This window comes from Aedes albopictus, chromosome 2 (assembly GCF_035046485.1).
Source record: "Aedes albopictus strain Foshan chromosome 2, AalbF5, whole genome shotgun sequence".
NCBI classification, from domain to species: domain Eukaryota; kingdom Metazoa; phylum Arthropoda; class Insecta; order Diptera; family Culicidae; genus Aedes; species Aedes albopictus.
In genome coordinates, this window is record NC_085137.1 from 439,167,479 (window position 1) to 439,194,460 (window position 26,982).

At 38.6% G+C, this 26,982-nt stretch overlaps 2 protein-coding genes across 2 annotated transcripts in view; one reads left to right on the forward strand and one right to left on the reverse strand.

Moving 5' to 3' along the window:
• The window catches only part of LOC115265305 (G-protein coupled receptor 52), a 213,655-nt gene that overhangs the window by 152,828 nt on the left and 33,845 nt on the right, over nt 1–26,982 (reverse strand). The window lies entirely within an intron of this gene.
• LOC109397360 (uncharacterized) overlaps nt 4,998–26,982 on the forward strand; it is a 126,594-nt gene continuing 104,609 nt past the window's right edge. Inside the window, exon 1 of the mRNA XM_029869812.2 lies at nt 4,998–6,210. Coding sequence (XP_029725672.1) covers nt 5,645–6,210 — 566 coding nt within the window. The 5' untranslated portion in view covers nt 4,998–5,644. The remainder of the gene's footprint in view (nt 6,211–26,982) is intronic.

The window sequence follows — 26,982 nt, forward strand, 5'->3', positions numbered from 1 at the left end:
TTGATCTCACTTAGAAAAAAAATGAACAATGTAAATTTAAAATTAGTTCAAAACTTCTGAGAATAAATAAATAAGCTTGCCACAATCTTTGATCGAGTATTTATGAAAAAAAAAAACTAATAGCACAATTAAAACGATAAAAAGGGTCACCAAGTTCTATTACAATCAGAAGTGGATCGCGAGCTGGAAAAGTTTGAGAACCCCTGAAGTAAAGTAACACTCTGGAACAATAGAATCCCCTAATGAGCCACTTGATGGATTCCAGGAGAAACATTTGGAGGATCCCTCTCAAATAACTTTGGTCCCCACGATGAAAACTATTAGCTTTTTTTCTTGTATCAATTAGACCCTTTCGAATGAGATATTGATCATTAGTGTACAATGCGGGTCCATAAATTTTTGCCCACTCTTCATTGATATGCTGAAAATTAGATTTCAGCTAACATTGCAATGTGGTCGCCATAAACGATCCCAAGTAACATTTTTTAGTCGAATAGGCTAGAATAGGAACTTAGAACCAGCATAAAACCAAAATAAAAGATAGCGTTTTATGACGGTTATCTAAACCTCTACAAGACGAGTTTTCCATCAACATGTTGCTTTGGTAGGGACTCCCCGGAATATATCCAGAATCACGGCCGCTTCGGTAAAGTACACACTCAATCCTGAATTGCCTGTTCAGCACTTTTTTTGACAAAAACAGAACAGCGGTATTTCGGTAGCTTCGGTAATCGATTTTACTGATGCTCAGTACACCAACTGTCAAAACCTGGTGCAAAAGGTAAACAATGCAGTATAGCTGTATACAGCTGTTCTATTTTCGTCAAACATTTACCGAACACGGTATTCCAAATTAAGTGTGTAGACTCCCGTTAAAAAAACTAGAAGGAATTTTCAATGGATCAATGAAGCCAATTTTTCTAGCATTCACCGCATGTAAACGGAGGCACCACCGTATATAGACATTAACATTGTGACAGAAGTGGATTAATGTCAAACACACAATGCTAAGGTGGCGCTATCTGTTCATTCCATAGCGGCTGTTTTAGTTATTTTAGTGATTCATTGACTAGTATGTACAAAGAATTTTGAAAGCCCTTTGAAAAATGACTGAGAGCAATTTAAATGAAATTTTCGACGAAACGGAAGCTGGGGACGTACGTGATAAACAACTTGAAGGTTCACATTAAAAAAAGGTAAGCTACACGCAAGATCCGTTTGTTTGATCCTTGTGCAATTTCAATCATTCTACTCAAACACGAAGTACACAGCTAGTCGCGTTCGGTAATTTCTACCGAAATCACAACTGCTGAGCGTTCGGCAATGGTTTTTTTACCGAAATCCTGTAAAAATTACCAAATATCGGTAAAATGTTATCGTTTATCTGTCAAATTTTAACGAAGTTCGGTAAACGTCACCGAATTTTTCCGGTAAAAAACTTAATGGTTGAGATTTCGGTAAAATATTATGATTTTTTCTAAGTGTGTAGCAACTACGAATTTTACGATTATCAATGCTCATAAATTGAAAAAAAAAACAACCTCAATGCATTTCGCAAATTTCAAATCATAATTAAAAGGTGCTGTTAACCCTTCAGGACGCACGCTGTTGTAAAAAGTACAACACCACCAAAAAAAAACCTCGCTTGTTGTATACAGCGCGAGCGCGGTGCAGTTTCTGTTGCTTGATGACGCGCGTCCTGAAAGGTTAAAGTAAATGTTCCAATAAATCAACTCCTAATAAACAACTAAATGTTTCATACGGTCATGGAAGTTGACTTTGTAAGCCCCTCGGCTGCTCCGACGGGATTATTCTTATTGGAATTTATGTTGAGCACGGGGTCGTTAATTCTAATAGCACCGTTGAACTCCAACATGCATCAATCTAGCGGGAGCTATAAACTGTCCCTTGAAACTTACCTGTGCGGAAGGGGTACCAATTCCTTCTCCCACCAAGGAATAACGAATCCAAGGTAGAGTTAAACTCTTACAGCGGACGCACACAAATATCAAAAGTGGAATTCATCAAAGAGGTGAACTTAATAAACCTAAGGATTGCTACCGGTAAATAATTTTAACTGCCTATCTGAAATTTTGCATGCTATTCATTTTATTCGCTCTGGCGAGAGCTTAATTCTTAGAGAGACGCATTGTATAGGGTGTACATACGCTTTTCTGCTTTCGGGGTCGTGGTGAGGGATCCCTTCACTGGCCGTAACAGCGGAAGGTCGACGCCGAGCCGGGGAGACCGACGGGTTGTCGGATGGACCCACAGGGCCGACGGACTGTCGGTATAGATGTTAGGGCCGACGGGTTGTCGTATGGACCCACAGGGCCGACGAGTGGTCGGTTTTTGGCTGGCAGGGCCGACAGGTTGTCGGATGAACCCACAAGGCCGACGGAATGCCGGGATTGATGTTAAGGCCGGCGGGTTGCTGGATGGACCCACAGGGCCGACGGAATGTCGGGTTGGCCACAAAACTGGCGGGTTGCCGGAGGGATCACCGGGCCAGCGGATGCTGGATTGGACCACAGGACTGACGGGTTGTTGAATAATGCCAAAATCGATCGCAGGGCTGGTAGTGGCTTCCAAAATGGCGGAAAGATTCGTCCGTGTTCCTATTGTTCTTCCGGCTGATCACTGGGAATGATAAGATGGCCGCCCGATTGGGACAATCCACGGCATAAAAGAAAAGGCCCCGAAATGGACCTATTCCCGAAAGTTAGTCCACCTTCGACGTCTCTTACCCCGTTTCACATGTATCACAATACTTTACCTTTTCTTATTTGCTTATGGTTTTACTGGGTTTACAGTTTTCAGTGCTACTTTGGCCTTCTAGTATGACTCTACGGGATAACAAACGGACAATTAATCTTAAACTTATCTTCTCACGTTTTGCAGCAAACTAATCAAACTAATTATATAAATCACCGCACTTGAAACTGGTCTACGTTAACTTTTTCTTCTACTTAAATTATCTACAAGAGAACAAACCAAATGAAAATTAATTTCACCTCGTGGTTGACCCACACACAAAGCGTACCACATGCACAAGTGTTTTCTTCGATGGATGCTGATCGATTGAGAACGATCACTACCTTGGATTATTGATCATTATTTCACCCGTAGGTAGAAAAACGGAGAAAGCCGACAATTGACGATTCTGTCAATCGTACATGTTGGCAACCATTCCGCGCAGGTAAATGCCTTTTATTTGAGAACCCTACTCAAACCGCTGTAATCAAATACATTTGGTTTTCTGTAACGGGTACTTTTAGAAGAATCAAATGGCTCGTTACATGTTCAATAACAGCAGGTTGTACGCCGTCAGTAAGGCTGTTATTTGATTTTGAGGACTGGGTGTTGGAATTAGGGGCTTACTGACAGGAGGGTTATGGTAAGGATTGCTTGTGGAGGAGCCAACAAGCTCACACCTTGGGACCAACGGTTACAACTTAAACTTGTAAAATACCACATAGGTTAGAAATAGTACACCCAAACCTCCATTTAGGTAACGAGTCAGGACTGCCTAAATAGAATTTTTACCTAAATGGATTCAGTTTATTACCTAAATGGATTTGAAGATTGCACAGAAGCTTAAGAAGAGCGAGTGGCCTGGAAAATTAAAGGGGTTCATGTGGAGTTTCAGAGAGCTTTGAAGTCGAGTTTCAGGAAGGAGGATGGGAGGGCATGGGATCAACCCCATCGGATTGGATAGGGGTATTTCTAAAATCTTCAGAGGATTTTGGGCGCGTTTCAGAAGCGTTATGCAGGCGTTACATAGGAGTTTTCATGAGTTTCTGAGTGTCTCAGGTGCGTTACATGGGGTCCGAAGGAGTTTTAGGGGGATTTCGAAGGCATTTCAGGAAGCTTCAGATGATTTTTGGTGGGCTTCATAGGCGTTATTTAGGTGTTTCGGGGGTTTTTGAGGGTTTCAGGTGCGTTACATGAAGCCCGAATGGGGTTTAGAGGGATTTCAAGGGCGTTTCAGAAAGCTTCATAGGATTTTTGGCGTATTTCAGAGGCGTTACGCAGGCGTTTTTGGGGGTTTCAGAGGGTCTCACGGGCGTAACAGGGGGTTGAAGGGGCCTACAGTTTCTGAATACACAAGTTTTTCATGTAGATTCGATTACTTATGCTCAAGAAAGTTTTCAGGAAACCTTCAACAATCCCAACCAAACCCCAATGTTCAAAATAGGTTTTTGGACACCACAAATGGTTCAATCTCACAATTGAAGCATAAAGCAGCATCCATTTATTACGTAACGCTAAAATCAACATTGTTTTACCCCCTCCCCCCTCCGCAACGCGTTTTTGTATGAAAACCCTAAAATTAATGTATGGGCCGTAACGCTCGGCCAGACTCCTCCCTCCCCCTAGAGCGTTACGAAAATTGTGGACGACGCCTAATGCATCTATTATAAATGCCTTTTGGTAACATTTCAATCGAAAAAGTGCTCAATTGCCATTACCGCAACATTAGGTACTACCGCAAAGAAGGGAACGATTACCCTATATGTTACACAAAACTGAGAAGCAGGCTCTTTGTATCGGTTGGGACGTTACTCCAAGAAAAAAAAAAAAACAAATTAAAAAATGGTTTGTTATTTATGTGATTTAATTATCTCCACTTGGAATTTAACTGAAGTCAGTTATTAATACTACATTACAAATTGTGCAACACATCGACTGCATTCTATTAATCGGGTTATTATCCAGAATTCTCAAAACGGAGAATGCACGCGCAAAATTATGTGACTCAATGCGAACCATGGATCCTCGCAATCTCGCGCGCAACATCTTATCCGCACTTTTCTCTGTTTGAGGACGCACACGCATTCGGAGAGCCATTACCTTACGTTCCCTACGTACAGCTCAGTACTGGCTGTACGGAGAGACTTTGTAGCTAGCATACTGATGCTGAGAGAATACAAATCTCAACACGAGGAAACACAAAAAGGAACTCAAACAACAAGACATGCGAGACCTGACTTAACCCAGCAGCGCAGAAAAAAAACTGCACACACCGTGCCGCCTTCTTCATTATTAAATTCTCAGATTACGGCCAAGCAAGACTTTAGTAAGACAGAGACTGTCGGTCTGGTCGGATAAGTGTCGGACCGCGTGCGCGCAGCAAAATCTCCGGTGTGCTTAGGGTCTGAACTCGAGTCGAGTAGTAGAACTGTGTATTCGCGAGGCGCGCCAATAACCCTTTGCAACAAACGCACAGAAAGAGGCGAAAAGTTTTGCGCAAAAATCGACGTCTTCCGTGTTCGACCGGGGTAAATTGCAGGTCTTCGCGATCGACATCAACAGCAACAGCAGCAGCAGGACCAGCCGCCAAATTTGCTCGGTACAGTGCAGTCTGGCGCGGATACGCGATAGAGAAGAGCATACACGAATGAATTGCCAATCCGATAGAGAAGGTTTTGCTTTTGAAGTTTAATTGAGTGCTGATTGCAAAGTGTTTAGAAATAATTATAAGCTTCAACCCTTAGCTGAATTTCGTTCGAACGTGCGCTGATCTCTCGGGCGATCTTGAAAATCCTGACCGTGGACGGACGACGCCGGGTTTGTGCAACACGACGTTCAAGTGCAATTGCAGATCGCAACAACGTGCAACATCTAGTGAGGATAGCGAAAAATGGGAAAATTGCAGAATAGGTTGTGCTTAGTGGCTATGGTGATTGTGGTGATTAGTGCAATTGCTTGTCAAGCATATCAGCATTCCAACAGTGATTATAGTGAAAATCTGAATCAGCAACATCCAACGAAACAGCAAGCTCACCGTCATCATCATCAGCAACAGCAGCAGCAACAACAACAGCATCACCATCAGCACCATAAGCTGGACTCGGTGTCCTTAGGCAGCAGAAATTCCTCTCGGTACTCACTAATTACGGGCAGCGGAAACAATTACTATCAACCGCCAACGAATCATTATCACTATCAACCGCACGTCAATACCGGCAACACTGATCAAAGGCCCCACGCGCAGCACCATAATCAACATCATCAACCACCCAACAGGCCTTCGGTGGTACCAACGCAACATAATGTCCGGAGGGTGGATAATCCTGGCTTCCGGTGGAGATCCACGACTAATTCATCCAGGGCCCCCAGGACCAATCAATCTGGCAACGCTGCTGGAGTTCGGCCGGTGAAGCGAATGCTGAAGAACAACAACCATCACCACAGGAATATCACCGGGTAAGCGTTGTCTTAGAAGAATTCGTTCTGTTTAGATATGATAAGAACTTTTTGCAGACAGCATTTCTGCCGTTCTACGCATAGTTGTCCCATGTTACTTTTGGAGAATATTGACTTTTTTGCACCAACCACTCTGTGTTTACATATACTTTCAGGAAAGATAGGAAAATAAAATGCTTTGCTCGAAGACTCTGTAAAAAGTATGTCAAGTCAAATGGATCAATTGTTGAATTTATACGCGTGCACCTAATAGTAATTGACTTTCGTTCCATTTGTACTGAAAAATTGACAAACATATTTACATAGATATGGTAAAAAATTACTTCGTCATATGCGCTAATAGCTAACAGTCAATAATTTCTAATATTTCACCTTACCTTTGTCAATGGCTTACCAGATGGAAGATGTAGACAATTACAGCACTGGAAATCGAATTACGCGAAATATCACGTTTCACTTTCACCCCACTTACGAGTTGAAAATTTGTCTCGTTTTGCGTACGACGAAGGCAACCGCACCAAAGCAGCAGCTAGCCGAATTATTCTTCATCACCGTTCAATTTTCACTTCGCCAGATTCACTTGTTGAACCAACCTTCAATTCTCACCTCACAAAACCTCTGTGGCACTTTTAAGTTGGCTTTCACACTGCTGCAGAATGCAGAAAAAGTTGTTCTATTAAGAACAAACGTGAAATCCCGCTTCAACAGTGCATCAAAACTTCAGACGCACAAATCTTAAGAAGCAAGGTTGAAACAACAATGCATTTTATTATTCTGTTCTTGCTCACTTGTGATAAGCTTAAAATAAGAAGCTCAGGTGCGCTAGTTTAGTTTACGAAGAGATTTGTGCTTTCAAAATCGTGAATAGGTGCCAAAGTCGGCCATTGTGGCGGCCATTTTAGGATTCTATCAAGTCTATCCTTAATCAAATCAATCGCTTTTACCCGTCGGTAAATTGTTTGTTTACAGTTGTCTTCGCCTAAGGAGAGCGTAAACAAATGTGTGCTTGGATTTTCTGCATACGAAGATTCGATCGTTACACTGCGAACATTAAATCCGGAGTAATTCGCGAATATGGCTTAACTGACAAAGCAACAACATTGCGGAAACAACATTCGAATTTTGCTGATACAATTATTTTAATTTTCTATTTAGGAGTAATTCGACGTAATTCAATTTGAACATGCTTAAATGACACAATTCTAACACATTTTCTTGATTTTCTAAGAAACCAGTTCGAATTTAGTAATTTTGCATTAGAAATGGCTTAAATTTGATTACGCCTGAACCGAACCAATACCCGATAATGCTAAATACACCCAATAATATGCGTCTTGAATCGATATCAATTTCAGAATCGCCTTTTACCATTCGCCTTGTTTTTTATTTTGACAGGATTTCGCCGTTTGCTTTCGGGATTTCAAGACGTTTGTCCTTAAAATGTATGGTTCGTGCGCAAGTTGTGAATGTTAGTATGGGACAAACATCAAATGCTCGCTCCAGTCGACTTTTTTGATTCCATTTAGGTCTCATATGAACTGTGCAAAATTTCAGCGCAATCGGTGAAACTATAATTTAGCGCAAGCGGTTCAAAGTTTTCATAGGATTTACTATGGGAAAAGTTACACTTTCAATCAAAACATCCCAGAGGTCGCCCTTTATCTCCTTAATTCAAATCGATCAACGTTTCTTGTAGAAAAATCATTTGTGAAACTTTCCTTCGAAGACCGCAAAACGATTGGATGCTTGTGGAAAAAGTTATTGATTTATTACCAATTAGTGATCCAATGAACAGCTTTTTGTTTTCAACACGAATGTTGTTTTTAAGATAACCAACCGAAATGGTATGTTATACATACGTAATGCCTGAAGTTCATAGGCACAATATGTGTTGAAAAATTGACAAATTGAGTGGAAAAAATGCGAAAAAATCCACGTAGTTCTGGTGGGATTTGAACCCACGTCTCCCCAAGTTCGCTAGACAGGGCGCGTTAACCAACTCCGCCACAGAACAAGTAACAATTCTGTGAAGTAGAAACCCAACCTGAATCCAACGCCGGACCGAAGGAGATGGTGAATTGCGAGGAAAAAACGTGGGATGAGGTGGGCGTTGGATTCAGGTTGGCTTTCTACTTCACAGAATTGTTACTTGTTCTGTAGCGGAGTTGGTTAACGCGCACTGTCAAGCGAACTTGGGGAGACGTGGGTTCAAATCCCACCAGAACTACGTGGATTTTTTCGCAATTTTTCCACTCAATTTGTCCATTTTTCAACACATATTGTGCCCATGAACTGCAGGCATTACGTAAGCTTTTTGTTTTGTTTTATTAGCAGCACTGTAGCTGCTGCCTTGGCTGCTGCTGTTTCTGGGGGTGGTGATGCCTCCTCCCGCCACCCTATGCAACAACGGCAGCAGTGCTGCTGATAAAACAAAACAAAAAGCCGTTCGTTGGATCACTAATCGGTAATAAATCAATAACTTTTACCACAAGCATAATATAACTACGTCTGTTTTAAGGCTGAAGAAGCGATGTGGACTTCACGAAAACATGCTTGGGTTCAGCTGTCAGAAAATATTTGATTTAAGATTGAACAACAGATGATTAATTCTGCATGTTGGTGTATGTTTTAAATCTGGTTACCCAGATGAGTAATATTCTATTCAACTTGGTATTCAGCCATCTATGTATTGCTGATTAAAGAGGTTGAACATGCAATAGTTCAGACCAATATTCAGCTGTCATTGTGTTCAACCATTGACACCATTAACCAGCTATTGGTCAGCTAATACTCTCACTGTTCAGCATTCATTGTTACTTGTGTGGATAATCCTGATTTATGAGATTCGGGAGATGATATAGACTGTTTCAGAAATTATAAATACACTTTGTTTATCAAATTAAATGAACTGTTATAATGATTTTCACCAACTTCTTTCAGAGTATAGCATATTGTACTCCATATTTTTATATTTCCTTTCAATTGTCTTGATATTTTAAAGAACAGTCGAGTTCTCTTACAAATAACTTAATTTTTCAAATTTGTATTTGCACAAAGGTGTTTTTTAATGATTTCAACATTATTCATCACTAAATACCAAAAATTATCTAAATTTTTATCACATTCGCTTTCTCAACAAGTTGTCTAAGGAATGCCTTGATAAAAGTTTGGGAAAAATCGATAAAGGCATTTCCACAACATTTTTTCGGAGATCAAGTTTCTCATTTTTTAAGGTTTTCTACGGAACATAAGAACTACCACACAGTTTCTTAGCTTTCCTGAACGCATTTAATCTAAACAAACTCATTTTTTCAGCTCATTCGATCCTTCAGATGGCAAAGCTTATCATACCATAGAAACGAATGCAGTAAGCAGTAATTAAGACATTCATTTGCTTAACGTTTGTTGCTACTGGTGTTGTTGAGAAATTTAGAACAAAAATTTTTGTTTTGAGAAGGCCCGTAATGGTGGTTCTTGATCAAATATTCCAGTAAAAATTACTCTAAGCAATCGAGAAATATCTTTTATTATCGATACAGCAATTTATATTGTGTTTGGAAATTAAATATTTTATCTGTGAGATTTTTTTTCTATTCTACTGTGCTACATTTTTTGACTACTTTGTGCAACTTCAAATTTTGATCATCTTGTTTACAGAGCCCTATTTTTTAACTTTTACCAGAAACATCAACAAAATTGGTATTATTTGCTTCGTTGGCATGTTTACTATTAGAGCTATAAGAAACTTTTTTGGATAGTGTGCTCAAATTGAAAAGGCAGGTTATCGTTAGTGTATTTATAATTTCTGAAACAGTCTATATTCCGCTTGTGATCTAGGCAAACTTCCAATGGACTTTTTTTTTATTCCTTGTTGGGTATATAAGTCACTGCGACCTGTTTTTAGATCTATTGTGACAAATGCCCCAGTTTAGTTTAGCTATGTTAAGTTGACGTATCACCATTGGAGGTAGCAATAATCAAACCTTGACTGTAAGCATGATCCCAACACGGTGCCACAGTTCGGATGAACTGTACTACCGCATTGGCGTTTGTTCTCCAGACATCAAGGGGTTCTATCAGCCCCTTGTCGAAGAACCTAATTCTTTTAGCTGCAATTGCCGGGCAACGGCACAACAAATGCTCCGAGTCTTCTGTATCTATGCCGCAAAAGCTGTTAGAAGTTAGGTAGCGTTGAACGCTCGGGTAGCGCCGAACCTTCAGGTACGTGAACGGCGGCAGTATTGTTGGTAGGTTAGGCTGACCATCCGTCCCGTATTTAACGGGACAACAAAATTTTCAAACGCTCGTCTCTGGAGCATAGGTAACGTTTTTAACTTAATTATTCGTTCTTTCTAGCTGAAATAGCATTATTTACATCATGCAGTTCTGTTTTTGGACATTGATTTTCTTTTTGTTGAGTTTCCGGAATGTGTCCCGTATTTAAACGGGACAAATCTGGTCAGCCTATTGGTAGGTACAATTGTTGGAAAGATGGCAGAGGTATGAAGTTTGGAAGAAGTTTGTTGAATTGTATATACCTGAATGGAACAAAGAGTGTGGCGGTTGCAGATTGAGGTATCAGTCGGCAGCCGTCTAGTTTGATGGAAGATGTCTCGCGTTCTTTTTATTTATTATTAAGAAACAGGCATCGACGAAGCTAGCCTCGCTATGGCCTGCGTGCCCATGGTGGACTAGCCTCCAACAAAAGCGACATACATCATCTTGAAGTTTTCCAATTAGCTTCAGATGATACCGGCTCGTACAATGACCTGTTAGAAGGCCAGTGAAAGAACTAAGATCTTTTTTAGAAAGTTCCAGAATTTTACGAGTACTTGAAACGTCCGGCTTTATGAAACGTTTCGAATGCCTCGCAATAGTGGTGTTTTCCCAGTTGGATTTCATTTTCTCATGTTCCCATGCTTTAAACTCCATTCTGAGAAAACAACCAGACACACCACAAAATGGTTCAGGCCCTATGAATTGATGAGACGATCCAAGTCTTGCTAACATATCGGCTTGCTCATTTCCTTCAATTCCACAGTGCCCTGGAACCCAAAATAGCTTCACCTGATTACGGCAAGCTAACTGTTGAAGTGACTGAATACACTCCCATACAAGTTCAGAAGAGCATGTTGCTGATTTTTCCAATGGACTTGTGGGAATCATTGTAGGATCCCAATAAGATTTCGATTCGTAACTACGTGATAGGAGACATTCTACTGAATCAAGGTGATTGTGTGTAGTGTGATTGAATTCAAAATGAGGGTTAGCGTGCGATGAGACTTATGACTTTATGACTTGCTACAGCTTCTTGCAGGATTCTTTAGGAAGCTCTTTATGAGACTCTTCGAGAGGTTTATTTAAGATTCCTGCAGAAGTTCCCTGAGGAATTCTTCCATGAGTTTCTCCTGGGGTGTCTTAAGCGGTTTCTTGTGGATTTCTTCCAGGAGTTATTATCATAATTCCTCTGGGAACTCCTTTTAAGATTGCTCTTGAGATTCCTTCCGAAATTTCTTCATGAATGCACTTAAAGATTTCTTCGGGAGTTTTGGGTTTCCTTTAGGAATTTTCTTCAAGATTCTTTCCAGAATTTGTTCCGAGATTCCTCCAGAAATTCTTGGGATTCTTTCTGGAGTTCCTCAGGGAACTAATTCTGGGATTTCCAGGATTTTCGTCTGAGGGTGCTTAAAAGGTTTCATCCGGCATTTCTCCAGGAACTCTTTCGTGGGATTCTCCAGAGATATTTTTCGGAATTTCTCCAAGAATGCCTTCTGAGATTCTTCCGGGAGTTCAGGATTCCTCAAGGAATTCCTTCGGGGAATTCGTTTCGGGATTCCCACAGAATTCCTTTCTGAGATTCCTCCAGGAAATCGTTTGTTCCGAGATTCCCCAGGAATTCTTGCAGTGTTCATCTCCGGGAATGCCATCATGTAAAGGAATTCTTGATAGTACTATAGAAAACTTCAGAAGACATCTCAGAAAGAGCTCCTTATCGAATCTCAGAAGAAGGAAGTAGAACTCCTTGCGGAGTCCCAGAAGGAACTTCTAGAGATATGTCAAAAGGAACTCATTTAGGAATCCCAGATGGAAATCCTGGTTCATTAACCCGTTTCGGTCCTAGTTGGGAATTTAATTTCAAAAAATCACTGTGACTTCATTTTCCAACCGATTTTTACGAAATTTTGTACGAAGGTCGCGCTACATCTCTAGTTGTATGGAAAAATATTAAAATGGTATTTTGGCCCTTGGGGTCTGAGTTATTGAAGGAATTATATGGGTCAAATCAAGTCAAAAATGGACCAACTTCCTTTTAACCACTGATTACTTGTAAAAAACACATGCAATATGATTGCAAACATGTTCAATTATCTTTTTATTATTACAGACGCATAGTTTGAGTAAATTGGGATTGTCTGGTTTTGGTTCCGGATGTTCCGGGTCGCGTTTTGGGTGCGTTCGGAGGACACTTCTCAAACGTTCCCTACACATGACATTTTTTCTCGCATAATTTTAAAAAGAGGCTTATCATGATTCATTCTTCATAATTTTGTATACTAAGTATATTGAAGGAATATTTAAAGTTTTTTTTTTGACATATTGACCGCCATCCCGGATGTTCCGGGAACCTGGGACCATCCGGGGAAGTGGCCATAGTTATGAAACATGGCTTGCGACATATCAATCTTCATGTTTTTGCCAAAGAAGTATGTTAGAGTAGAATTCAGAGGTTTTTAGACATATTGGCCGCCATCCCGGATGTTCCGGGAAGTTGGAACCACCAAAAAGTTATGAAACATGGCTTGCGACATATCAATCTTCATGAGTTTGCAAACGAAGTATGTTAGAGGAGAATTTAGAGGTTTTTGGACATATTGACCACAATTCCGTATGTTCCGGGAAACTGGAACCACCCGAGGAAGTGGCCATTTCTCAAATAGTTATGAAACAAGGCTTGCGACATATCAATCTTCATGATTTTGCAAAACAAGTATGGCAGAGGAGAATTTAGAGGTTTTTGGACATATTGGCCACCATTCCGGATGTTCCGGGAACCTGGAACCACCTGGGAAAGTGGCCATTTTCCAAACAAATATGAAACAAGGCATGCGACATATCAATCTTCATGATTTTGCAAAACAAGTATGTTAGAGGAGAATTAAGAGGTTTTTGGACACATTGGCCACAATTCCGTATGTTCCGGGAACCTGGAACCACCCGGAGAAGTGGCCATTTTCCAAATTGTTATGAAACATGGCTTGCGACATATCAATCTTCATGATTTTGCAAACGAAGTATGTTAGAGGAGAATTTAGAGGTTTTTGGACATATTGGCTACCATCTTGAATATTCTGGTAACCGGGGACCACCCAAGGAAGTGGCCATTTCTCAAACAGTTATGAAACAAGGCTTGCGACATATCAATCTTCATGATTTTGCAAAACAAGTATGGCAGAGAAGAATTTAGAGGTTTTTGGACATATTGGCCACCATTCCGGATATTCCGGGAATCTGGAACCACCCAGGGAAGTGGCCATTTCCTCAAACAGTTATGCAACACGGCTTGCGACATATCAGTCTTCATGATTTTGCAAATCAAAAACATTAGAGTAGAATTCGAATATTTTTGGACATATTGGCCACAATTTCGGATGTTCCGGGAACCTGGAACCACCTGTGGAAGTGGCCATTTTCCAAACAAATATGATACATGGCTTGCGACATATCAATCTTCATGATTTTGCCAAACAAGTAGGTAAGAGTGGAGTTCAGAAATTTTTGAACATATCGGCACCAACATTTCAAAAGGGCGTAACTGCTTTTGCAACCAATGCCTTCTCCCAGAGCTGTAAGTCGTATTTCATTCATCTCACGCAATTCACATCCATTAATCGAAAGAGGAGGATTTTATCTGTCTATTTGTGCTAGTGAATTGCTCGAGAGGAATGGGATATGCTCCACAGCTTTGTGAGAAGGTATTGATTGTAAATGCAGTTACGCCCTTTTGAAATGTTGGTGCCGATATTGGCAACCATATCTGGATGTTCCGGGAAAATGGCCACTTCCTTGGATGGCTGCAAGTTCCCAGATCATTCGGAGTATTATCCAATATGTCCACAACCATCTGGATTCTCCTCTAACCCACCTAATTTACAAAATCATGAAGATTATTAAGTCGCAAGCCATGTTGCATAACTTATTGGGGCATGGTCACTTCCCCGGGTGGTCGCCGGTTACCAAAATATTCAAGATGGTAGCCAATATGTCCAAAACCCGCTGAATTCTACTCTAACATACTTCATTTGCAAAATCATGAAGATTGATATGTCGCAAGCTTTGTTTCATAAATGTTTGGGAAATAGCCACTTCCCCGGGTGGTTTCAGGTTCCCGGAATATCCGGGATCGTAGCCAATAAATCCAAAAACCTCTAAATTCTCCTCTAACATACTTGTTTTGCAAAATCATGAAGATTGATATGTCGCAAGCCATGTTTCTTAATTGTTTGGAAAATGGCCACTTCCCCAGGTAGTTCCAAGTTCCCGGAACATCCGTAATTGTGGCCAATATGTCCAAAAACCTATGAAGTCTCCTCTAACATACTTGTTTTGCAAAATCATGAAGATTGATATGTCGCAATCCATGTTTCATAACAATTTGGAAAATGGCCACTTCCCGGGTGGTTCCAGGTTCCCGTAACATCCGGAGTTGTGGCCAATATGCCCAAAAACGTCTAAATTCTCCTCTGCCATACTTGTTTTGCAAAATCATGAAGATTGATATGTCGCAAGCCATGTTTCATAACTGTTTGGAAAATGGCCACTTCCCCAGATGGTCCCAGGTTCCCGGAACAACCGGGATGGCGGCCAATATGTCAAAAAAACCTTTGAATATTCCTTCAATATACTTAGTATACAAAATTATGAAGAATGAATCATGACAAGCCTCTTTTTAGAATTATGCGAGAAAAAATGTCATGTGTAGGGAACGTTTGAGAAGTGTCCTCCGAACGCACCCAAAACGCGACCCAGAACATCCGGAACCAAAACCAGACAATCCCAATTTACTCAAACTATGCGTCTGTAATAATAAAAAGATAATTGAACATGTTTGCAATCATATTGCATGTGTTTTTTACAAGTAATCAGTGGTTAAAAGGAAGTTGGTCCATTTTTGACCTGATTTGACCCATATAACCCCTTCAATAACTCAGACCCTAAGGACCAAAATACCATTTTAATATTTTTCCATACAACTAGAGATGTGGCGCGATCTTCGTACAAATTTTCGTAAAAATCGGTTGGAAAATGAAATCACAGTGATTTTTTGAAATTAAATTCCCAACTAGGACCGAAACGGGTTAAAAAGAATCCTGGAGAATTCCAAGAAGAAGGTCCAGGAGGAATACCAGAAGGAAATCTGGAAGGAAACCTTAAAAAACATCTAGCGTAATCACAGAATGTGCTCCTGGAGAAATTTCAGAAGACAGAGTCCACAAACGAAGAAATCTTGGAAGGATTTTTTTGAAGAAACCTAGATGGAAATCCTTGAGAAAACCAAGAAGGAACTCCTAATGGAATCTTTAAATAAACTTCTAGAGGATTCTCACAAAAAAACTCCTCAAAGATCCTCGGAAGAAGTTCCTGCAGGATTCTCGGAAATAATTACTGAAAAATTTCTAAAATACCTGGATGGATCCCGGAAGTAGTCTTGAAGTGATCGAAGAAGGAATCTCTGGAGGAATATCATAAGAAATTTGTGGATAAAGAACTCTATGAACCAGAAGGAATCCCTTTAAGAATCTAAAAATACTTCTTCAACTCCTGAAAGAATCTATATATATGTAAATCACAGATAAAGCTTCTGAAGCAATGCTCAACAAACCACTGAAAGAATCCCGAATCAGGAATTCTTTCCTGGATTTCTCCATAAGTTCTTTGTGAGATTCTCTCAAGAATTGTTCCTGGAATTACTTCAAGAGTTCCTACCGGGATCCTTTTAGGAACTGCTTCTAGGTTTACTTCAGGAGTTCCTTATTGAATATCCTCAGAAATTCATTTTAAAATCTTAGCAGTAAGTCATAAATTAGCTCACCTCTTAGCGCACGTGAACTCACATTTGGAATTTAATCACACTGGTAAGGAAATCCGACAATCTTATCCTTAGTCCGAATCGTAAACAACAAGGTCACGAAACGTAAAAGAATGCAGTGACAGCATGCAGTGACATTTCAAATTCAGGTTGTGCCCGAAATAGTCGTGAACTCAACGGAAACAGAATTCAAGGGACAATCAATTGAGTTTTTAAGTTTTGAAAAATGTGTTGATGTTTTGGTTTTATATGAAAGAGCACCTTTTTCTGAGTCACTATGATTTTTTCAGATTTTTAGAACTAAAATCAATTTTAAAGAGATATTTTGAAATCACCTTTTGACAGCTGGGCAACTGTTTGACAGCTCCACCCAGTACAAATTGCGACGAGGGGTGATTCGACAAATCGCTCCCATACAAACTTCAAATTGATTTTTAAATAGGTTCCCGGACTCCAAAATTCATGAAAATTTGGATTTCGGCTTAGTTTGACATGCAGATTGAGAATATCGAATTATCTCAACATCGATAAAGAAGCCAATTGTACAATCTTATTATTATGAGCATATTGCAGTTCTGTTACAATATGCTTTTACATGATATGAAAGCAAATTTATAAATTAGTAATTGTTACCAAATTGGCCATGAGGCATTAGGCGAGGGGCAAGAATAAAATCGATCATTATTGGCCGGTACGTACGAAGACGGAAATTAGACGAAAACCCGATTTCTACAACTAAACAATCCTCAAAATTATATGTAGATTAGGCTCCAAAAATTATATGTAGATCCTTGAAAATAAGGGGTTTTAAATGATATTTTGTTTCCCATATAATTTCAGAAAAGTTTAAGTCATAAGGAAGCCCAATACAACCCTCTCCTATTCTTCCAAGACTAGCCTGAATTCCCATAATATAGAAATTGTCGATCAAATATGCTGTAATTAAAGTTTCAGCTCAGCCACATCGATGTTTTTTTTTTTCTCTTCTCGGAACTTCGAAACCGCAAAGCAATTTACCTAGGAATTTACCCTCTTCACCTCGTGCGCTGGGGCAATTAATGACCGGCCAAGAAATTAATCTTTCGCGAGACCTTAGCCTTAAGTCTCAGACGGCCGCCTCACATTAGGGCACAGCTCATCATCCCCATGGACACCGCACCGACCGACCGACCGACCACGCGCCCCGGGTTGAATCACCTCCTCAGACAGCATATTGCAATGGATGGTCTTTAAACTTCTTCGGAATCTTCGGATACGAAATGGGTTGGAAGGAAGAAAACCTGCTTGACCACAAGACGTCAGACATCAGACATATCAAACAGCGCAGGGCTGATGATGGTATACAACACGGTAGTGGTGCGGTCGCGGTGTGTCAAAACAAAAACAAATTCTTCGCAAAGCCGACAACCATATGTTAGCTCGAGATGCATGACCGATGGGAGTGAAGAGCGGTTCTTGGTATTTAGTGAGACGAAAAGGATCACTCCTTGTGTGTTGGAGAACTTGAGAGGAAATAAGTCGATTTATAAGACGGCCAGTGAAATACGTAACTTCGAAGCGAATAATCATGCCGCAACAAATATCATTGTCATTTTTGACTATCATAACTTCGGTTGCATTTGCCAATCTTCAAGCCTTACCGGGACATTTTGGAGTACACAGCATGTCAATAGAATTTACGAAATTTATGATAAATTGCTTCACCGAAAAATCTCTGAAATAATTTGTGAAAAATAATCACAAATTATTTCAGAGATTTTTTGAGAAATTCGCCCAGGGATTATTTCAGAAATAACAATTATTTATTTATTTATTCAGAAATTTATCTAGACAACCATTTGGAGAATCTATTGAAGATTCCTTTAGAAAATCTACCAAAAATCTCTTCAGAAATTCATCTAAAAAGATTCTTTTTTATTCTTTAGGAAATTTATCCGAGTGTTCGACTCCAAATTCCTTCAAGTAAATTTTTAACGGATCCTTCCATAGATTCATTCGGAAATTTTCATCAAGAATTTGTTTAGAAATTTCTCCTATTCTACAAATTTCACATAGAATTATTTTAAAGCATCTTGCATGCATAACTTCTGAAATTCCTCCATATTTTTTCCAAAAAATATCCCTGAATTTAAGCGGAAATTCCTCCAAGAATCCTTTCGAAAATTCGTTAAGTGATTCCTTCAGAAATTTCTTTTAAAAGTGTAGAATTAGCTTTAGTTAAAATACACAGAAATAAAAACCAAAAAAAAAAAAGAAATTTCTTTAAACATTTATTCAGGAATTTCTCCTGAGATTCCTTTAATAAAACTTTAAATAAACAGAAAATGTTCTAAAAGATCCTTCAGAAATTTAAACTGGGATTACCTTGAAAGTTCTTCCAAGGATATCACCAGAAATTCCCACAGCAACTTCCAATTTCTCAAGAAATTCCACTAAGGATTCCTCCAAAAGAGTTGTGTAAGAAAGTTATGTATGAGTTTCTGCAGAAATTCTTCCAGGGCTTACTGTAGAGTAGAAAATCCTTCATAGATTAATCCTATTTTTCACAAGTTTTCTAGATTTTTGACAATTCCTTTGAACATCCTCTCAAATGATCTTCCAAGTATTTATTCGCAAACTTTCTCCGGGGTTTGCTTTAGAAATTGATCCATGGATTTTTTTTCTGTCAGAAAATCGTCCTGGGATTTCTCAAGGAATTCCTCCAGCAACCCTTTTTTTTAATGTGAGATTCATTCGAGAATATTTGCAAGGATTCCTATAGAAACTGCCTTTGGGGTTCCTTCACAAATTTTTCGGGGTTTTTTTTTCAGAAAGTTTCCCATGGCTTTTATTATACATTCGACCAATATTTTATTCAGAAATATCCCACAGAGATTTCTTTACAGATTTCTCTAAGGATAACTAGAAATTTTCCACAGATTTTTCGATAATTCTTTCAAGAATCTTTGCTGCAATCCATCCCATGATTCATTTGAGAAATCTTTCACGAGTTCTTGAAAATTTTTCCCAGGGATTGAAGAAATTATTTAAGGGACTCCTATGGAAGCTCCTCGTAGATTTACTTTAAAAAATCATCCGGAAAATCCTAAAGAAATTCAGTCAGAAATTCACTATATCTTCTAGGGATTCCTTTAGACTTTAGAATGTCCTCCAGAAATGTCTCCAAGAACTCTTGAAGAAAGTCTTGCACGGAGAACTTCCAAAAATGTTGCATGGACCCTTTAGAAAATACTTCAAGAATTTCTTTCAAAAAATCTTGCTTGAATTAGTCTAGAAATTCATCTACGAATTTCTTCATTTTTTTCATACAGATTTCTTCACAATATTTGCAGAGCTTTCATCTACAAAACCTTTCATCAACTTTCTCAAAAAAAAAAAACTCCATGGATATTTTTTTAGAAAATGATTCAAGGATCCACAGAATCTGAAATTCAGAACTCCTTCAAAATTTTCTCAGAAGCTTTCAAAAGAATTGCTTTAGAAATTCCACATGAGATTTTATTGAGGAAATTTCCAAGATTTGTTCACATTTCTTTAGATATTCCTTCAAGACATTTCTCTCCCAGAAATGTCTCCAAGGATTTCTTAGGAAAATCTTAGGAAATCCTTCCAGGATTCCTTTATAAAATTTTCTACAGATTCTATCAGAAATTGTTATAAAGATTTTTATGGAAAGGCTGGAAGACATTCTTGTAAAGATTTCTGCAGAAGTTCATACAGAGATTTCATCTAAATTTCCGGCAGGTATTTCTCTATGTATTTTCTCAGAAAATCTTCGAGGATTTCCTCCTAGCGTACCTCTAGGAATTTCTCTATGGATTGCTCAAGGAATTCGTTAAAAAAACTGTTAGGGATCTTTTTTGAGGGATTTATCCAAGGGTTTCCAGGTGCTTCTTCGGGTATTCCTTCTGGAATTTCTTCAGAAAATCTATCTATGAATTTTTAAAATATTCCTATTTTTTAGAATTTTTTTCGAAGAATTTATTTGGAATTTCCTCCAGATAATTTTTGAATTCCTTTTGGCATTTCTTCATACTTCATAATATCTTTGGAGACTTCTTCAATATTGCAATAATTACTTCAGAAATTTCAACATGGATTTCTTCATAAGTTGTCCCATGAATTCTTTCAGTAGTTGTTCCAGCAGTTTCTTCAGGTATTGCACGAGCGGTTTCTTCAGAGATTTCTCCAGGAATTCATCCATGGGAATGTACCACTGAAGGGGCGCTGAAATCGGGAACCATGAATAACTAGCTCTGATTATATTATGACAGCACTTTAAAAAAAAATTTTTTTTTTTTGAAAAGTTTGTTAAGAAATTCCACGATAATTTCTCAAAGAAATCAATGGCGGAAACCCCAAAAAAGTTCTCTCAGATTTTTTGATGCTAATCAAAAAAGTTATCTTCAAAAGCATTCCTTTAGATTTCCTTGAAAGAATTTCTGCAGGAGGTCTTAGGGGAATTTTTTTAAGACCCCTGAGGAAATTTGTGCAGGAGCTCTTTGGGGATGAATGTGTTCATCCTTGTAGGATTATCTCAAGGAAAACTTTGAGTAATCTCTGAAGGAATCTTTGTAATAAAGCTTGGAAGTATCCTTGTAGAAAAAAAAATAAATCGTTACTAAAATTTCTGAAACAAATTGTGAAAAAGTGCATCGTAAAATCGCCTAAAGAAGAGGATGATTTCTTACAGCAATTATTAGAGAAACCTCTGAAGTAATCCCTGCAAGGATATTCAAAAGATTTTTTTCTTTTTTTTTTATTATTATTTTATTTTTGTTTTGAGAACATCTGAAGAAATTTAAAAAATATTGAAGGAAATCCTAAAGGATTCCTCTTTGGGAATTGTTCATGTGGAGTAGCCCCAAAGGGATTGTTTAAGGAAATGTTTAGGAGACTCTTTGTTGGATTCTTGGGAATATTACTGAAGAAATTCCTTCAGAACCGCTTGGAGGAGAATCCGAATTCCTAGATGAATCCATTATTTACGAGTTCTTAGAGTTCCTCACTTGGAAAAAAAATTATGAAACCGTTAAAAAAAAATTGGAAGTTTCGTGAAGCAAATCCGGTTAAAATTGGTGTTATCGCTAAAGAAATCTTTGAAGGTGTTGATAGAAAAATTCCTTATGGAACCCTTGGTAGAAACCTAAAGGATTCATTGAATTTCATTAGAGAATTTCTAAAGCATTTCTAGCACAAACACCCAAAGGATACCCAAATGAAGGAACTGCTATAATAATTCTTAGAGAAATTTGGGTAAGAATCTTCGAAAAAATCTTGCAAGAGTAATAACAGAAATACATGGAGAAATCCTTGCATGAAAGAATTCCTGAAGCATTTCTTGGATAAAATTATTTGTTAAATACATTGGGAAATCATTTATAAAATTTCTAATAAAATACTTGGAGAATTGCTTGATGAAATCATACTTGAATACATTCTGAACCAATCTGTGGATAGAAATTTTTGAAAGAATTGTAAGAAGATTTATTGGACGAGCTACTAAAGAAATCTCTGGAAAAATTCCTGAAAAATGTTTGGGAGGAATTTCTGAAGGCATATTTAAAAGAATTCCTTTAGAATTTTGTAATGAAAGCTTGATGGAATTCCTAAATCGAATCCCAAAAGTAATTCTAATTAATGAATAAATTTTACAGGGAATGCTTTATCCGATTGATGCAGGAGTTTCTAACAAGATCCTTGAAGAAATTCTGAAGGCATCTTTGGATTACTTTCAAGATTTTTCTTTTCAAGATATACTTAAGAAATAAGAAAAGAAAAGAAAATCCTGTAGAAATTACTGAAGCGAATCCTGAAGAGTTCCTGATGGATATCTGTTGGGGGTCGGTTTTTCCAGCTTCAAAGCTGAAATATATTTGTGAATAATGAAAACTAAGCCAAAGTAATAAAATCTCCATATTTTCGAAATCTATTCTACTTTACAACTACCTTATCAATTGAACCGTTCTGCCTGCAAAGGCCATTGTTGCAGTGTTGCCAGTTTCATCGCAAACTTGTCTCAACAATGTCCTCTATGAAATTTTAGCAATGCATAAATCACTTCTAGGTTTTCAAAACAAAGTAATGAAGCGCTTTTGGTTTTATTTTTTTAAGCATATTTGAGGGGATTTGAAGCAAAGGGGAGTAAGTGACAAAAACCCACTTTCGAGTAAATGAAGTTTAATGTTTTTCACCAATTTTCATCCCATATAAAATGTATAGAGTTTCAAAATCGTCTCAATTTTCTCCGATTTATTATAATTTTTCTAATAATCGTGAAAATAATCTTAAAAAAGATCTTGAAAGCTTAAAATGTAAAGAACTTTTGATATGCTCAGCTCAAAATCGACAAAATGGTCACTTACACCCCTTTGCATATGGGCCCTTCATTTGTCAGAAGCGAGCACGAATGATAACAAGCATTACGGAATCATTGCCGTAATCGCTTTGTTCTTGAATAAGATGAATTTGAGATCGTAAGGCTACCAAGGGCACGGTGGCCCTACCAGGAATCCTAGGAGGTTTGTTTAACCAGTTTTTGGAGAAATTACTGGAGGTATCATTTATAAATCCTGGAGAAATTCTGGACTTAGATGAAAGATGCAAACTTCAAAAAGTTTCTCGAAAGAATTTTGAATTTGAAAAATTTAAATTTTAAAAAGAGTTTCTAAAGGAATGCTTGCAAAAATTCCTGAAGGAATCCCTGGGGACACTCCTAGAGGAGATAGATGTTCAAGAATTCTTTGAAGGAGTCCCAGAAGGATTTTTCGAAAGCATTCTTATAGATTTTCTTAGGGGAACTTCTGTAGGAATCCTTGAATGAATTCTTGAACTAGGGTGACGATGGGTAACCCCCAGTGTACGCAGAATGTGGCACCACAAGCGAAAAATAAGCAACAAAGAAGGCACGGCAACAACGCTTTGTTTTTTTCGTTAGCAGATAATGACAAAATCGCGTCCGAGTTTGTTCACAACAAAAACGGTAGGAATATTTGTCTCGTTCTATTCACATCGTGATTTTCGCATTGTTTTACAACTGAAACTCGATTCTGAGGTTTGCGTCCAAATGCTTATAAATTCGATTATGTGGGTTGAAAATTTCAGCAGAAAAACCGGAATATCGACACACGCACGGCAAGCAATGTTTGTTTTATTGCTCTCATCGCATGACATGCGTTTGTTGCAGAGTGGCTTTGTTACCGACATGCACCGCTTAGGACAAAGCATTTGTTTTTCGGCGTGGTCCGTTTTTTCGTACCCTGGTAACCCCCCATGATGAAGAGAACAAAACTGACTAAAATACATATTTTCCCATATTATGCAATGGATTCTTTGGAAATTACTTGGAGGAATTCTACGATAAATTTCTTAGCATAGCTTTAGATAAACTACTTGAAAAATCCTTGCAGAAATTTTACGTAGAAATCGATGGAGTAATTCTTGAAAAAAACTTTGGAAGAATATAAGATGGAATTCTTGGGAATATTTCTTAATTAATCTTCAAAAGAACGCCAAGATGAATGCCTATGCAAATCCTTGGAGAAATCTCTGAAAGAGTAATGTGAGGGAATACATGAGTAATCTTTGAAGATTTTCTGAAGAAATACTTTACTATCGAGAAAAAATCACTAAAGGAAATAAACTATGGAAGAATGTTTGAATAAATTCTAGAAGGACTACTCTTCCTCTGGCGGAATTTCAATGTAATTTCTTGGAAAAATATCTGGTTTCAAAGGAATCATTGAAGATTTTTTGTAGTTTTTTTTTCTGAAATTTCTTGAGAAATCTTTGGATAATCTTCTAGATGAATCCAGAGAAATATTATTCATGGAATCCTTGGCAGACTTCCTGAACATTTTGAGAAATACTTGATAAAGTTTTTGCAAGAATCTATTGGAGTACTCTGAAGTACTTTTGGAAATATCCTCGAAGACAACACTGTAAGAACTTCTGGAGGAATACCCTTGAGAAGTACTGAATAAAATCCTTGCATTATGCACTAAAGGATTATTGAAGACAAATTATTCTTCGAGAAAGTTTTTTTAAAGAAACTGGTAAAGCAATCTTTGAAGAAATTCCTGAAGGATCACTTGGTGGACATGGTGACATAATTCCTAAAAATACCTTACGCTCACTGATGAAACTCCCGGATGTATCCTTGGTATGCTGAAATCCCCGAATAAATTCATAAATTCTGGAGCAACATTTGAAAAGGGTCCAAGAGGTCTTGTGTCTTTTTTCTGAAACGCTCCGTAGGGCATAACAGCAGCCCGCCCACGCAAATGAACACCGTTATCCGAAAGATCGATGCTTGCTCTATCTGACAACTGTCTTAGTTTTTGTGAATAAGCTGAAGGGGGCTCAGGAGGGACGTGTGAAGTCATTGTTTACCAATGCTTGTATGCCCTTTTCAAATGTTGCTCCAGAATTCATAAATTCATCTCACCATTTTCTGTTCTTCAAGCAACTCTTAAATTTTGAGTTGTCCTTGAAACAGGGTGGTTCTCCGATGAGTCACCAATTAGTTCCTTCTTCTTAATTCATATACATTTCAATCACTGTGCCATGCCCATTGAAACCGAAGAAGGGCAAACGACCACACTTGAAGCCTAAAATGATTAGGCATAATTTTCGCTAAACCTAGAAGATACTGTCTTCCGCCATTTTCTAATCATCCTTGCTAAGTGAACCATTAGGTAGATTCTATCGAGAAGCAATAATTGTTGCTTCGCAAATCATTGACTCATTAGCACTTCCTCTCGTTGAGGCTTAACGTTCCTACTGGATCTTGTCCTGCTTCTTCTACTTCGTTCTAGCACTGATACTTTACTTGAGTAAAAAGGCCAAAGCGCAGAGTGTAACACTCTTAAAATAACAAGTGAAACTCCATAAAATTGATAATAGGTTTGATTATCAATTTTATGGAGTTTCACATCCGAATCTTTCTTTACTCACTATGCTAGATCAGCACCCCGCACCTCGCACCATTCTCTGAATCGAAAAATTCTGAGGTGATCTGTCTGGGAGGAGATCAATCATGCTATTTAGGTGGTTCAACCCATGAACCCTGAAATGTATAGCCGTGCGGTCGAACCATATTTGGAGTTAATGCGTAACAACAACAGCACCCTTGTTCTGATTATGGATAATGGCCACTTCAGCAGCTAAACAACAGTCTCAGTATCGACTGTGCAAAAAAGTCTCAAACATATAATCTGACGCAGGATTGTGAGGACGAAAACGATATCGCGCGAACTTTTGTCCGCAGGCGAGGAAGCGCGTGATATCACCGTGAAGCAAACATCTGTTTCCAAAACTGCACTCACTCGCTTGTAGCTTATCTGCAGCTTCCAGATAAATCATATAGCAATTAAGCCAAGTAGCCCTATCTGTGTGCAAGCTTATCTCGTTCAAGGAGCTTAAATATTGATCATCCCTGCTCTGTTGGCAATGTGAAAGTGGTGGCATTATTGCACCGCGTGAACAAAAAAAACCTGCACTTCGTTACAGCAAGACAGTATAGAGTGCAGTAGCGACAGACAACTTCTGACAAATCACCTTAGCCTCAACAACACACAGTCAGTCTACACATCTTCAACAGGGAACACTCACCGTCTAGACTAGATCAACATCTTGGGTCGCCGTCATCGTTTTTCGTCGGCCGCAGAAAGAGGAAGCAAACCGCAGCGAAATCCCAGTATGAGTTAATGAAAGAGAACCTATTTATGCACTAGGTGGTAAGGGTATGCGAGGTGTATTTTTTTCCCGTCTGTTATTTACCAAAGCAAAGAGATGTGGGGCTAATCACTGACTCTGAGACAAGATTGACACAATGCTCCAACGGTTGAGAGCGGTCCCAGCCTCAACCTTGCGACAGTTGAGAGATAGTAAAGGACTACACAGAAAAAATATGTAATTAAAATTCAGCGAGAAATCATGCACATAAAGGAAATGCTAGATGCTAGTTGGTGCACTTTTCCATGAGATATAATGTAAAATTTCATTACAATCGTGTAAATTTCCGCCAACCATCGCGTAAACCATCATGGATACCAACCGGTTACGCGACTATTAGCGGAAATTTACACGAACGTAACGTAATTTTACATGATATCTTATGTAAATATGCACTAACTCTAGCATTCCCTTTATGTGCATGATTTTTCGCTGAATTTTACATGAATATTTTTTTCTGTGTAAGTAAAGCAGGGTATGAGCACCCTTCTTCAGCCTATGCCCCCATGTTCACCCTATTCCAAAAACAGATAATTTAGGCACCAATAGCTTCCGCTCTACTTCTTTTCCGAAGGAAGAACTCAAATCTTGTGAGTTTTTCGGGAGTTGGATTCAATCTCAGGTCCCCGGCGTGAAAATCAATTTGATAAAGATTGGGGCACTAGAACGAAAGTTACAGCCCATTGTAGCGGGCACCTTCCATAAAGCCAAGGCAAGGCGCGAAACTTTAATCTCGCTATTGTGTTTGTAAAAAGTGTCATTACGTTAGTCACGATATCTTAAGAACTAATTGACTGATTTGAAAACTTTGTTTTTTATTGTTCGTATTTCGAATCTTGAGGTACTGAATACCTTAACCCAGTAATACCCAATCCCGCCTTTAGACGGGGTATAGTTTGAGCATTTTTGTAATTTTTGTTTGGTGGGAAATATTTTTTTTAAAATATTTT